A 13,399-nucleotide genomic window follows, 5' to 3' on the forward strand; every position below is an offset into this window, starting at 1 on the left:
GACGCCTCCGGAAGTGATGAAGACAAATTGTGGAATCTTGTCCGTTCGATGGCGGGGTTGGACATATAGAAAAGACACGGGAGATTCAAGAATTTCTCATTACAAGTTAGTACATGTATATGTCTTTAACAGGTTTTGGGTTTTCATATGTAAAACTGAAAATTTAAAAAAAAATTCCAGTCAATGACACATCCTCAACGATTCTTACAGTTTACTGAGTAGCACAGAGACGGATCCAGAAAATTGGAAGGTGTTTTCCCGCTACAATCACCACTATGAGGATCAGTCATTTGAAGTATTCTTCACAATTCCAGAAGGCTCTCCACGTCAGAGATACCGTGTGGACGTCTATATCTCCATAAACAACACTGTGGTCAATGCCTTCACTCCAGGATATTCCTCCGCATTCTACTCTGCAGATTGCACAGGTAATAGTTTCCTTAATTTTTTTTTATCCCATCGCAACGAAGTTGGGGGATAAAGTGACGCACTTGTGTGTGTGTTGGGGGGGGGGGTGTTGAGTGAGTGCATGAGTGCGTAACGGAAGTTACGCAAGAAATGATCGATGTGCTCTTTTGCGAGGGGATGCACCGCTTTGCGTGCCTTTATTAACAATGTACCAGTTCATTTCAATTCTAGGAGAAAAGGACCGTTAATTAACACAAAACAAAAATTAAAATAAATCAACATCAAACAAAGCAACAAAAGATGATATCTAAAATTTTCATGTCTACCGGCAAGGGACAACTTCTCGGATGACACATTTTCCTTCTTCTTTTGAGTACGAATAAAAATTGCTTAAGTATTCGATTAAAAAAATCAAGTTTAAACAAACCGTATTTATTTTGAAACTTTTCTTGTAAACATTTTGTATATGTCTAGCATGTGCAAAAGGCAGATACAAGATATTTGCATGGTAATATCAAAATTTTCTTTTACAGGTCCAAATACCAGACACATGTATTACTTTGATAATGATTTTTTTTCCCGAAAAGTTTTATCAATTTGCCACAATTTTCTTTCCGATTGCTTTGTCTTGATGTTAAAGAAATAAAAGAGATAAAAGAACTATAAAGCAGAATTTTTCTCTTAGCGTCTAAATTGAAGGGTAAACGGCGCACACCCAGTACTCTTATAAAAAATCATCAGTTGATTTAATTTGTTCTTTTTATACTGTAGATTTTTATAAAAATGAAATGCTTTCTTTGTTAAAAGGGAAATAACGGTTGCAACCATTGCAGAAAAAATGTATACATATCCCGCGTGAGCAGCTTGTGTCTTTTTTTCTGCAATGGTTGCAACCTTTAATTCCAGTACAACAAAGGAATACACTTTATTTTTTATATCTGTATAAATTATTCAAATAAAGTGGGTGTAAGTATTTATAAAATATAGTATTATAATTGATCCGTGTGTTAAACTGTTACATTGATGGTTCCAAGAGCTCACTCCTCAAGAAGCCCTTCACCACAGTGAATTCAAAATATGTTTCTAGCTAGTTTTAAAGTTAGTCGATTGATTCAAGGGAATCGGGTTTCATAAGAAATAAAGGAGAAATCTTCAGAATATCTTATATCTTCCGATGTAAAAATAAGGTTTTTCAATGTGACCAAAAAAAAAAAAAATGCGAGAAGAAACTGTCGACACACAACCAAGTCATTAACCTGTGTGGTTTTGATGTAGTCAATATATTTTTGAAAAGTATGAGTACTATCGTCTAGTCTGAGGACTGTTCTAGATCTTGTATCGTCGGAGAATTTGTTTTCAGAAAAAAGTATGTGTATTTCATATACTATAAATCATTAAATTCTAAATCAATGTTTTTTAGATTGTCCAGACGGACTTTACGGGGAAAACTGCAGCAGTTCCTGTAACTGTCGAGACAACGCCACGTGTAAGGCTGTAAATGGCGCCTGTAGGAACGGGTGTAGCTATGGATTCACCGGGCTTTCTTGTTCATTTGGTAATCTTAACTAAATACATGTATATGATCGAAAGTAGAGCTGCTTTATGTTCGAATTACCTAATGGAGAATGATTTGCTATCTTTTTATACTCAGACTTATTATAAAATACAGTATTAGACGGTGCTGATATCAGAATTAATGATTTAAGATAAAGGATTTTTTTCTAAAATGAAGCTCTAACTATTGTGTCTAAAAGTTTGGTCCAACGTGTTTCTGTCAAAAGATTTCGATTCGCAATTTGATGACAATTCTTCTGGTTGGTCGATCTTGATATTAAGTCTCCTGTTCTTAAAAGTCGAAGGTCTGATCAGTTGCTTTTGAAGAGAGGTTTTTAGTTAAAACTGTTTCGGTTTTCCTTGCAGTCTTGCCAACCCTTATGTTGCCTCCAAAAGCTTACACTGGGGAGGAGTGTGGCACAGTAGTAATTAGCTGGAGAACCGGAAATTATTCTGATTTAGACACTAGGATCAAAGTTCATGCCTATCAGTTAGTTTTTCTGTATAAACATGTCACCATCATGATAATATACTGTACGTGTACAAAAATTGGCGTAGTCAAAATTTAGCGCAAATCACTGGGCATGGAGTTGTTGGCGAATTCATGAATTAGCGTTATACATGTCGGTGCAGTATATTGTATTTATAAATGATTTATTAGCGTTATTCATGAATTAGCGCATCGTTGTCTCCGCCAAAGCCGCTAAAATATGACGCCCGCTTTTTTTATGTACACATACAGTATATAGATTACATATCCTTCTGTTAAATAATTTTTAACATACCGTTACATTTCTTCAAATCTTTTTTCTAAAACTAAAAGTTGTTCTTGATGAGGAAATAATATATACATTTAAATAGTAGATGAGATAAAAAGTGATTGGTTAAATCATTGTAGCGTAAGAAGGCCACTCAATTTCAGTTACTGAGATAACTGTCAAAAGAAATCTTCTTGCAGAATAGATTTTAAGAAAGTCCAAGAAACCCAGTGGTCTACAAAATATGAACTGTTCAAACACAACGACTCCACCAGGAATTATGTTGATAATATTACCGATTTACAGACTGGTCATGAATACTATTTCCGTGTCAACATAAGAGTTTCTGAATACGAAGAAATATTACCGGATTACACCTACGGGCCCGTTTCTGACCCAGTCATTATTCAGTGCAGAAGTGCTAGTAAGTCCATTTTTTTCTACAGGGCATTTGAAAAAACAAACAAACAAACATAGGCAAGCAAATTCAAAGAATTGTGGTCTCCCTCTTTTGGTGTCTTAGTGGTTGGGATGCAATTATTTACGGCATGTTGTAACTGTCTTGTCTGTATGTTCTTTCTTGTCTACCCATCATACAAAAAAGATATAATTTTTGAATTACTAAAAGTTACGACAAAGATTAATGTTTCTTAAGACTGAATTCTTCAAGATCAATGTCATGAGTCCAAACGTCATAATGCAATTCGAAGGGTTTTGTCACAAGTAATGCACATTTGAAAAAAATATGAAAGCCGTCTCTTCTGGAGCAAAAGTAATGGCCAAAGTTAATTTTTTTTATAAGTAGGTAAAATGTCTAGGTCAAGGTCAGGAAGTCAAAAGTTATAGTTTTCTGAGAGGTGTTGTCACATGTAATGCACATGTAAAATATGAAAGCCTTATCTTCTCTCATTCAAAAGATATTACCAATGTTAAAAATTTTGAAAAGAACTGTAGGTTAAACTTTAAGGTTAAGGTCATGAGGTCAAAAACCATAGTACTATTACATTTGGAAAGGTCTTTAACAGGAAATGTACATACCAAATATAAATGCTATATCTTCTCTCATTCAAAAAGTTTTACCAATGTTAAAAAATTTGAAAAGTAGGTCAAACTTCAAGGTCATGGGGTAAAACATTTAGGACTTTGGAAAGGTCTTGTCACAGGTATTACACATGTCAAAATGAAAGCCCTTTCCTCTCTCATTCAAAAGTATCACCAATGTTAAAATTTTGAAAAGTAGGACAAAGTTCAAGTTCAAAGTCAGGGGGTCAAAAATTACAGTACATTTAGAAAGGTCTTCTTTTTTTTTTATAGATATGGCACATGTTAAATAGAAACACCCTATTCTCCCTAATTCAGAAGTTATCATCAATGTTAAAATATTTTTAAAAAGAAGATCAAACCTCAAGGTCAAGGGATCAAAAGTCAAGTACATTCAAAAGATCAATTCACAGGTAATGCACACGCCAAATATAAACAACCTATCTTACTCAAAAGTTGTCACCAATGTTAAAATTTTTCGAAAGTAAGTCAAACTTCAAGGTCAAGGTCACGTGGTCAAAAACCATGGTATATTCGGAAAGAACTTCTAACAGGTTTTACACGTGTCTAAAATGAATGCCCTATTTTCTCTCATTCAAAAGTTACTACCAATGTCAAAAATATCAAAAATTTGGAAATTAGGTCAAACTTCAAGGTCATGGGGTCAAAAATTATAGTACATTTGGAAAGGTCACAGGTACTGAGCATGTCAAAAATGAGCGCCCTATCCTCTCTCATTTAAAATTTATCATCCATGTTAAATTTTTGAAAAGGTCGCCAAACTTCAAGTTCAAAGTCACGGATTCAAAAATCATAGAAACCATTAGAAAAGTCTCAGCATACATATTGTACATTAGAAATACAAAAGGCCCAACTTTTCTCATGCAAAGTTATGACAAAGGTTTAAGTTTTTGCGACTGACTGACAGACGAATGAGATTTAATGTCCCCTTGCTTTCATAAAAGCAAAGGACACAAATGAATTCATTTTGCAGAGCAGAGATAACCTTATCAACATACTTAAACTGATCTTTCAGAAAGCCTATTTCTTTCTTCCTTTCTTTCTCTATCCATTTGAGAGATATACCTACTGTTAGACCTTTGAACCCAGCATTAAAAATTTCATTCACAGCAACAAACTGGAATGAATCAAGTGTAGCCCGGACTTTTCAATCCAGATCAACAAGTTCGGCTTCCACTTATAAAACAACAACACGAACATGGTCAACCAGTAAGACAACAACTCAAACGTTGCCTGCCAGTGAAACAACTCAAACATTATCTAGCAGAGAATCAACAACTCAAACATTGTTTAGCAGACAATCATCAACTCAAACAGTGTCTGCCAGTGAAACAACAACTCAAACATTGTCTGCCAGAGAATCAACAACTCAAACATTGTCTGCCAGGAAAACAACAACTCAAACATTGCCATTCAGTACTACAACAATGACAACAAAAGAGACACAGACAACAGAACGTACCACAAGAGATGACGATGGACCATTAAGCGGAGAGCTTGGTACGAACAATTCCAATAAAAATGGCAAATTCTTTAAAAATTTTAATTGCTGATTTTTAAAAAAACACCTATATATGTATAAATAATGAAGTATATAACGAACTGCGACTAATTAAACTCCTTTTTTAAAAAAAATATTTCAGACCTGATGATAAAAAATCTGTCCATAACATTAAATACAAGTCTTCATATCCTTCTAATAACTTGGCAACTGGACGAAAGATACACATATCTGATGAAGTCTGGTACTCTTTTCTTTGGATTGGTTGGCGTTGGAAACTGCTACAACAACACCGACATCGACTGGATTTCCTATCCATTAACATTGCAAGTACAGCCTGTATATAAAAGAACAGCATGTCGGTTTAATCGAAAATCCCAATACAATTTTAACAATTTTGTGTATTTGATAGGGACCTAAGGAAGGTCCGGATCTCTCGCTGGGATGGCTGGCGAACCTATAGAATCCGGATTGAGTATCACCAGTACTTTTCAAATGGTCACTCACCCTTGACAGTACTTGAGTACACCACGCCAAAAGAAGGTAAGCTTTTATATGAGAAGTAATGGATTACTAGTACATTAAACGTGTCATATTTGAAAACTAAAGAACATGTGGTCTTTTAGTGCCGTCTAGATCTGCCAGAGATGTCAGAATTACTTTGATAACCTCGAATTCAGTTCAAGTGAGATGGGAGGCACCAATGTGCCCTTTTCTGGGAAGTGACGTTGTCAGTTACACATGCTCAGTATGGGTGAGCGACACCAAGAATGAAATCAGACTTCGGACGAAAAATTTGAACATTCAAGTTGCTTCTCTGAAACCATTCACAAATTATTCTGTTATCATAATCATTAAAAACGACATTGGACCAGGGCCTTCAACACATCCAATAAATTTTCAAACCCATGAAGATGGTAAGTAAAGATCAGAATAAATATCAAACAGATTTATAGAACATTCAGAAAGGTTTTTGGGCACATGAAACTTGCAGTTTTCTTTGGACCAAACGCATTCTCTTTGTTCTGCTAGTACAATATGCATGTACACATGTATCTGTTTGGTTAAATGATTAGCAATTATTTTTTTTCATATTTTAGTGCCAGGACCTCCAACAATCATAAAGTTAACACCACTAGATAATGCAATCAAAGTTATTTTTACACCCCCTTTAGAAAGGAATGGTATTATTACAAAATACAAAGTGACGGTTGAAGAAATTGGGACTTCAACACTGATAACCAGGGACAGTGATGTCACATCTGTTACAATCAAAAACCTTACAGCCTACACATCATATAACATCAAGGTATGTTCCGATATGCACTCACTAAGACAGATTCATTTTAGTTAAAGAATTGAACTAGGGGTAGTGTGAGCACTGAGCTCACAAAATGATACCCCCCTCCCCCTCGCTCATAATGCAAAGTCCATGTTTTGCTATGGGAAACCAAATATGTGTCCGATCGAAGTGTAAAATAGGAGATGTTTTATGGCATTAAAGATTCTGTGAAAGTCTCATTAAATACTCATTGGTATAGGAGGAGTTGCGGATAAGAGATGGATATCCCCAGCATTATAGAAAGAATGGCAGTGTCCAAGTTTTGCAATGGGAAACCCCAAATACATCTGTCCGATCGAAATGTGAAATAGGAAGTGTACAATGGCACTATAATAAAGATTCTGTGAAAGTCTCATCAAATTTTATTCAGTGGTATAGGAGGAGTTGTGGATAAGAGATGGGTACTCCCAAGTGTTACTCATGCCCCCATCACTATATACTGCCCGCTTTTCAAGCGGGGGAGGGGGGAGGCACGTTGAATGCTGTAATGGCATGGGAACTGTAGAAATGTTTTTGGATTAATTTCATGAAGTTGATTACAATCATTCGATAAAGTTGATTACAATCATACGAAAAATGCACATTCTCTTTAGGTACAACCTAGAACAAGTGTAGGGTGGGGAAGTTTCAGCACAATTCGAACTTTGAGGACATTAGAAGATACACCTGGTAGTCCAACCGAATTCACAGTAACTTTTCAAAACGAGACGACAGTTGGAATACGATGGAAATCTCCTAATTTTACCAGAGGAATTATTCAAGGATATAAGGTAGAGTAAAATTTTCAAGATGAGTCATGCATTTGAGTTCTGAAATCTCACATTGCTTAGCTTACCATTGTCATTTGCTTTCCAGATTACTTATCGTCAAAGAAGCAATTCCGATGAGAAGGTTTTGTTTTATGCATTCCAATCTGCCATGATTGAGGTCCTTATAACTAGATTGGAGCCTGGGGAGTACTACCATTTCAGAGTTGAAGCAAGGTCTGGCGTCGGTTACGGTCCCGGTCTCAACGGATCGACCTTCACTTTCCCAGCTACACCTGCAAAACCACCAATACCAATGATATCTTATACAAACCAACAACTTACACTGACTTTGAATCCAGGTATTGTCACCGAAAAGCATTTTTACATGGTAAGGGTTTATATCGATGAAGTAAGAACTTCAGATGTGGGAAATCGTTTTGGAAACACGGGTCCAACTGGAACTGTAATTCTTATTCTGGATAAAAATGACCTTGCGCAGAGTGTAATCTACGTACTTGGCGATAATACCACCAGGCATGGCGTCCAAAACATAATACTCGAGTTAAAACATACGTACATTTTTTACATAGAGATAGTCATTAAGTTTGAGAATATTCTTCGATCGAATTATACGAAATATCCAGATTCCTTCACCATTGTTTCACAAAAGAGTTTAGACGTAACTGCAGAGAAAAGCAATGAATCAGATCTCGCTGGTGTTGTGATAGGAGTTCTGATTGTTGTTCTTCTTATTCCTGGGACTGTGTCCATTTGTATTGTTATCAAACGATCGAAAACAAATACTGAAACAAGATCAGTGTACGATGGAAATGAAACAACATATGACTGGGAGAAGGCTGTTAACCTGGGTGGTACAAACCTCATGCTTTCTGCAAGTATTCGTCGTAGTTTGGACTCGATCAGTGGATCGTTGCTAGGTAACACATCTTTGATAGATGAACCTTATCAAAATGAGGCAATCAAGCGTTCATCATCCTGTGAAGGAGAAATGTCGAAATTGGAAAATAGGCATCGGCAGTCTCGAAGGAAAATGGATATAAAGAAATCATTGTCCGATACTGATATGTTTCAAAAAAATAATCTTTATCGTGAATATGAAAAGAATCTGGCTGGAAAATCAGAGCCGTCAACACCACAAAAGGTGCAAAATGGATACAATAAAAGGACAAAAACTATTGTGTCTTCAGAAAATGAAGTCGCGAATAATGAAAAGGTAACAAAAAAGACAGTTCCTCCCAAACCTCCACGTCATCGTCTGCGCAGAAGCGCCACCGAAAGTAACTTTGAAGAATTAAAACGACGTGCATGTAGTCCTATTGTGGAAGAAGATTTCGATGAGATGATGAAAAATATTGACAAAATATCACATCAACATAACAAGATATTGTCTTCTTATGCACAATCAGAAAAAATATCTAGTGTTGACCGAAACAGGAACGCACGTTCCAAAACCAGTGATCTAGATTCGACCAATTTTAGTGCTATGGATATTGGAACCCAAACTTCAGCTGAAAGAGGAGTCACCAAAAAAACTAAAATGAGGCGAACACGAAAAATATTAGCTTCTAAAGCAATGTCAGAAAACAGAAGAGCGCCAACGTCTAGTGTTCAGGGAAGAAAACAAATGAACAGTAAACCAGATAATATACTGGATTCTGTTTCAACTGAAACCAACGTCCGAATTGAAAGCATTTCTAAAGAAAATGGTGACGATAAAAAAAGACAACGAATCAAAAGAAAACGCGCCTTACAACGCCGGGCGGAATCATTGAGGAATTGTAAAGATAATAAGCATGATTATTCAAGCAAGTCATTCTCTTTTAACGAAAGAAGAAATTTTCGTAAATTTAATGATTTTTATCCATCCTCTGGGAGTGATGACGAAATGAAGGTGTTAAAACCCCCAAGGAAATCACGAGGTGGCAGTCTGAGACAGTCAAGTAAAGCTCAGCAGCAAGATAGACTTGATTCAATAGAAATGGAAAATCATACGAATGACCTTGACAGACGTGTCAGTATTAGGAAAAGTCCTGATCGTAGAAGAAAGAAATCGCATTCTTTACGGGAAACTGGTAGTACTATGCGGGGCGAGTATCGAGAGCAAGACGTCTTGAAGTTCTGGAGCAAGACGTATTCTTTTCTTGATGAACGGAAAATTTTGCCACACGAGGAAAAATCAGATGAGTACAAAGTGACAAGTTTTTACGAGACTGATCGTCCCCAGACGGTGTCTCTGGAACTGGAATTCAAATCTCTACCTACAGGTATGTTAGGGACCACAAATATTGCAAGGCAAAAGGCGGGCATCCCCTCTCACAAGCTGTGCCTAGAGTCTTACGACCATTCCAGGGTCATTTTGAAACCAGAGGGCCCAGATGATTACATCAATGCAAGTTATATAAAAGATCGAACAAGGGATGGTTGTCCTCGTTATATTGCAGCCCGAACACCACACGATGAACCTTCTGCTCTGAAGTTTTGGCGGATGGTTTTACAAGAAGGAACAAGAGTCGTCGTTAAGTTATCGCAACAACCAGACATTTTCCCGTCCGAGATAACTCGCCATGCTGGCCAAGTCACTGACAGATTCAAACTGACTCACTGTGAAGATATATCTGTTCATGAGTGTGCCGTCCGTTACATGAAAGTAAAGAATGTTCTGGATCAAAGTTCTAGGGGTCTGTACATAATTCACGATTTACAATGGCCCGATGATGATCGTTATTATTTGCCTCAAAACACTAAAGATTTTATTTCCATGCGTGAGGTTGTCCGGAAATGCCAGGGTACATCTCTTGCTCCCATAATAGTTCACTGTAGTCAAGAGGACGGAAGAAGTGGAGTGTTTATCGCCATAGACGCGTTACTATTGGAGTACGAAAAACAACGCGAAGTTAATATATTTTCGTTTGTCAGAAATATGCTGAAAGACAGATATGGTATGATCAAAACAGTATGGCAGTATCGATTTATCTATGAGGCACTGCTTGAGGCGCACTGGCAAACTTGATTTTGTTGAGGCGTTACATAACGATGACAAATTAATTCAAAGCCAACAACGTCAATTTGTACATTTTTTCGAAGTGTATTGTTACAGTGATCATAGGGTTTGTTTTTAAAACATCAAAATAAAAATGAAAGTTAAGTTTTGAAATTCTAGTCAAAAAAGACCAGAGACATAAATTTAGTAACATAATTATTTTATATGTCTGGAAAATACCAAGAGAGTTAATTAAAGATCAATTGGCACCGCATATACAAAAAACGAGATATTTATGCACAGACTGATTTTTTGGTCCCAGATGTTAATGCTTTTTCTGTTGATAAAACGTTAAATATCTCTTATCCATATATGGTATATATTTTATTTGCCTGACTCAACTCCATGTCCAAAAAAAAAAACTATAATATTCATGCACTTTTGTAGTATTAAGGTACTTGTTGAGATTAATAATTATTATAAAATAACATTTCCTTTTAAAGGAACACTTATTTATAAATAGAGATTAGACCTATAGTATGTTGGGTCGCCCGCGTGGCGCAGTGTTTAGAGCATCTGCTCTAGAGTCGCGAAGTAAGGAGTTGATCCTTACGTCGCGGGTTCGAATCCCAGTATCCGTATTAACCGATGTCCCGTGTCGCAGTAGGTGCTGGCACGAAAAAGATCCCTCACTGCTCAATGGCCATAAGTGTCGAGCATAGGACAAAATTTGCAGCTCTCCACCGGCAAGTGGTGGCGTCTCCATGTGAGTGAAAAATTCTCGAGAGGGACTTTAAACAACATACAAACAAACAAATACAGTATATAGGGCCGGGATTGGTTTTAGTCCTTACAAAAGGCTTATCGATTTCTGTTCCGATCAATGACTTTAGGCTACATACATGTAAAAATACGTTTCTCAAAAACAATTTTATTTCAGTCTGTAGAGATAGAAAGAACCTTTTAGTAGACATTACATTGTAACTATGAAGCATGATATTGCTCACGCATTTTGAGTTTGTTATCTCGGAATGTTATTTGATTTTTCCCCTTACTTTGTAAATAATGGTAATGCCTATACAGTTTCTAATTTTTTTTCCTTGATGTGTGTTTATTTTACAATACATTTCCGTGGATATAAGAAAAATATGTCGATGATGTATATAAAATTATATAAGTTATATCCATGGGGTGCAGATACTAACGTGTAATCCTACTGTTTCAAAACTTGAGATCTGAAATTAGAACATTGACTCAGTACATGTTTGTATTCATTTTCTTAATATATTAGATAATAAAAGCAGTGCGTATATACTTTCCAGTGCAATAACGCAGACAAGTACTATTTAGTAGTACAGACGGAATAAAAGCAATGTAATTCACTGAATTGATTCAATTCTAAGGAATATAGAAATACATCGCAGCTCATTGTAGGCGAGAATCGAGTAACAGCACCTGTATCGAGTAACATAGAGTGAATACCCGGTAATTCTTGTCCTCGAAGAAAGTGTGCTATACTGAGGTATAGTTCCGCTTGACTGTGTTTTAGTTACAGTGGAATTTAAGATCTGCTTCCTCTTTAGTGTCTTTTATATCAAGAATGAACATGCAAAGATAGATAATTGGATGAAAATTACAAGACCCTATAAAAAAAATTAAAATATTCTTTGAAAAGGCAAGAATTTAAAAATAAAAAAAAAGTGTGGCACCAGGTTATTCTAAGCTCTTAAAAACTATCTGCCATGTTAAAACTCGGATGTTATACCAATTGAGCTTTCTGGCTTTGTAATTAATTGGTATAAATGTGAATCAGGTTTTCAAAAACAGTATTCCTTATTTTTTTTTGTAGGTTTTAAATGGATTTCGACCCCAGGGCAAGGGTGCCCCTAAAAAAAATCCTATCTTAAATTATTCCTTACATCACTACCTATCAGAATATCATAATTTTATCAAGGGGCAGGCCTGTCCTGAATGACTTCTAGGCCAAAATTCATACAAAAATCAGTGCTTTAATTAACAAAATACTGTTTTGGCCAACTTTGGGAGGTTAATTTTAAAGTTGTAAATAATAAATTTTAGGTTCAAAATACAAATTTGAAAAAAATTAGACAAAAATACGATAGAAAACAACTAATGATCATTGATTTTTAAATTTGACTTATTTCCGGGAAAGTGATCTCTCCCATAGGCCAAATCTTTTGAAATTCCGAATACAGGTTTGGATTTGCCTTTTTCTAACTGATCCCTTGAAAAATTATTAATGTAATTAATAGTTACAGAACTAGCGTCATATTTCATGTTGTCACTGTCAGATAGTTACGAGTAGTGTTAACGAAATATTTGTTTATCCGTGTCTTTGTACACATGCCGGCTGCATGCATTTTTATCACTACAGCTTAGTTTAATGAATTTCCATTTCATTATGTTAATATGCACTAATAAACGTTCTGAATATCATGTAGAATATGCTATCATCACTACTAAAATATATATTGAAAATGATAATTTGATTTAAGTGTCGAAGAAAGATGTTGGTTCTAAACTATTTGGGTTACACAAGAGCTAGCTTTCTTTGTCCGGGAACAATTTGTACATAAAAAATGTTTGAGTAGAAAAAAAAAATTGGCGGAGGAGGGACCTTTGTATTTTATATTTTATTCCTAAAGGAATCGAAATCATTAGCAAATGTATATAGGTATACATGTGTACTTCTGATATTGAAAGTACGTGTAGAAAGGCGAAATATTTCCTAGTTTTCAAGATCTATAACATTTTATTATGCTAAACTGATCGAGCTAAATAGACAGATGTATATGCAACTATGCCAAAATATAGTACATGTTACTTGTTTCCGTTACATATTAACCATTACGCAAACATCCACGAATTTTGCAGTAACTGTTTAGCCCTGTTCACAAAATTTCCAGATATCACAAGTTTAGTCTTTTATAAAAGAGTTTTCAAGTTTTCATGATACATTATTGATTTACTCGCATAAAGTCTACAACACATATTCCTTAAATA

The 13,399-nt window shown here is 35.7% G+C and overlaps 1 protein-coding gene across 1 annotated transcript; it reads left to right on the forward strand.

Annotated features, from left to right (window-relative positions):
- The first annotated feature begins 5,367 nt into the window (after positions 1-5,367).
- LOC133192955 (receptor-type tyrosine-protein phosphatase F-like) lies at positions 5,368-10,405 on the forward strand. The gene is made up of 5 exons (XM_061328957.1): positions 5,368-5,372; positions 5,696-5,826; positions 6,384-6,592; positions 7,219-7,395; positions 7,481-10,405. Exons 1-5 carry the CDS (start codon positions 5,368-5,370, stop codon positions 10,403-10,405), a joined length of 3,447 nt encoding a protein of 1,148 aa, XP_061184941.1.
- Positions 10,406-13,399: the final 2,994 nt, after the last annotated feature.

Source organism: Saccostrea echinata, unplaced genomic scaffold (assembly GCF_033153115.1).
Source record: "Saccostrea echinata isolate AGI-Se365-2 ecotype Australia unplaced genomic scaffold, CSIRO_AGI_Sech_v1 ptg000025l, whole genome shotgun sequence".
Taxonomy (NCBI): Eukaryota; Metazoa; Mollusca; class Bivalvia; order Ostreida; family Ostreidae; genus Saccostrea; species Saccostrea echinata.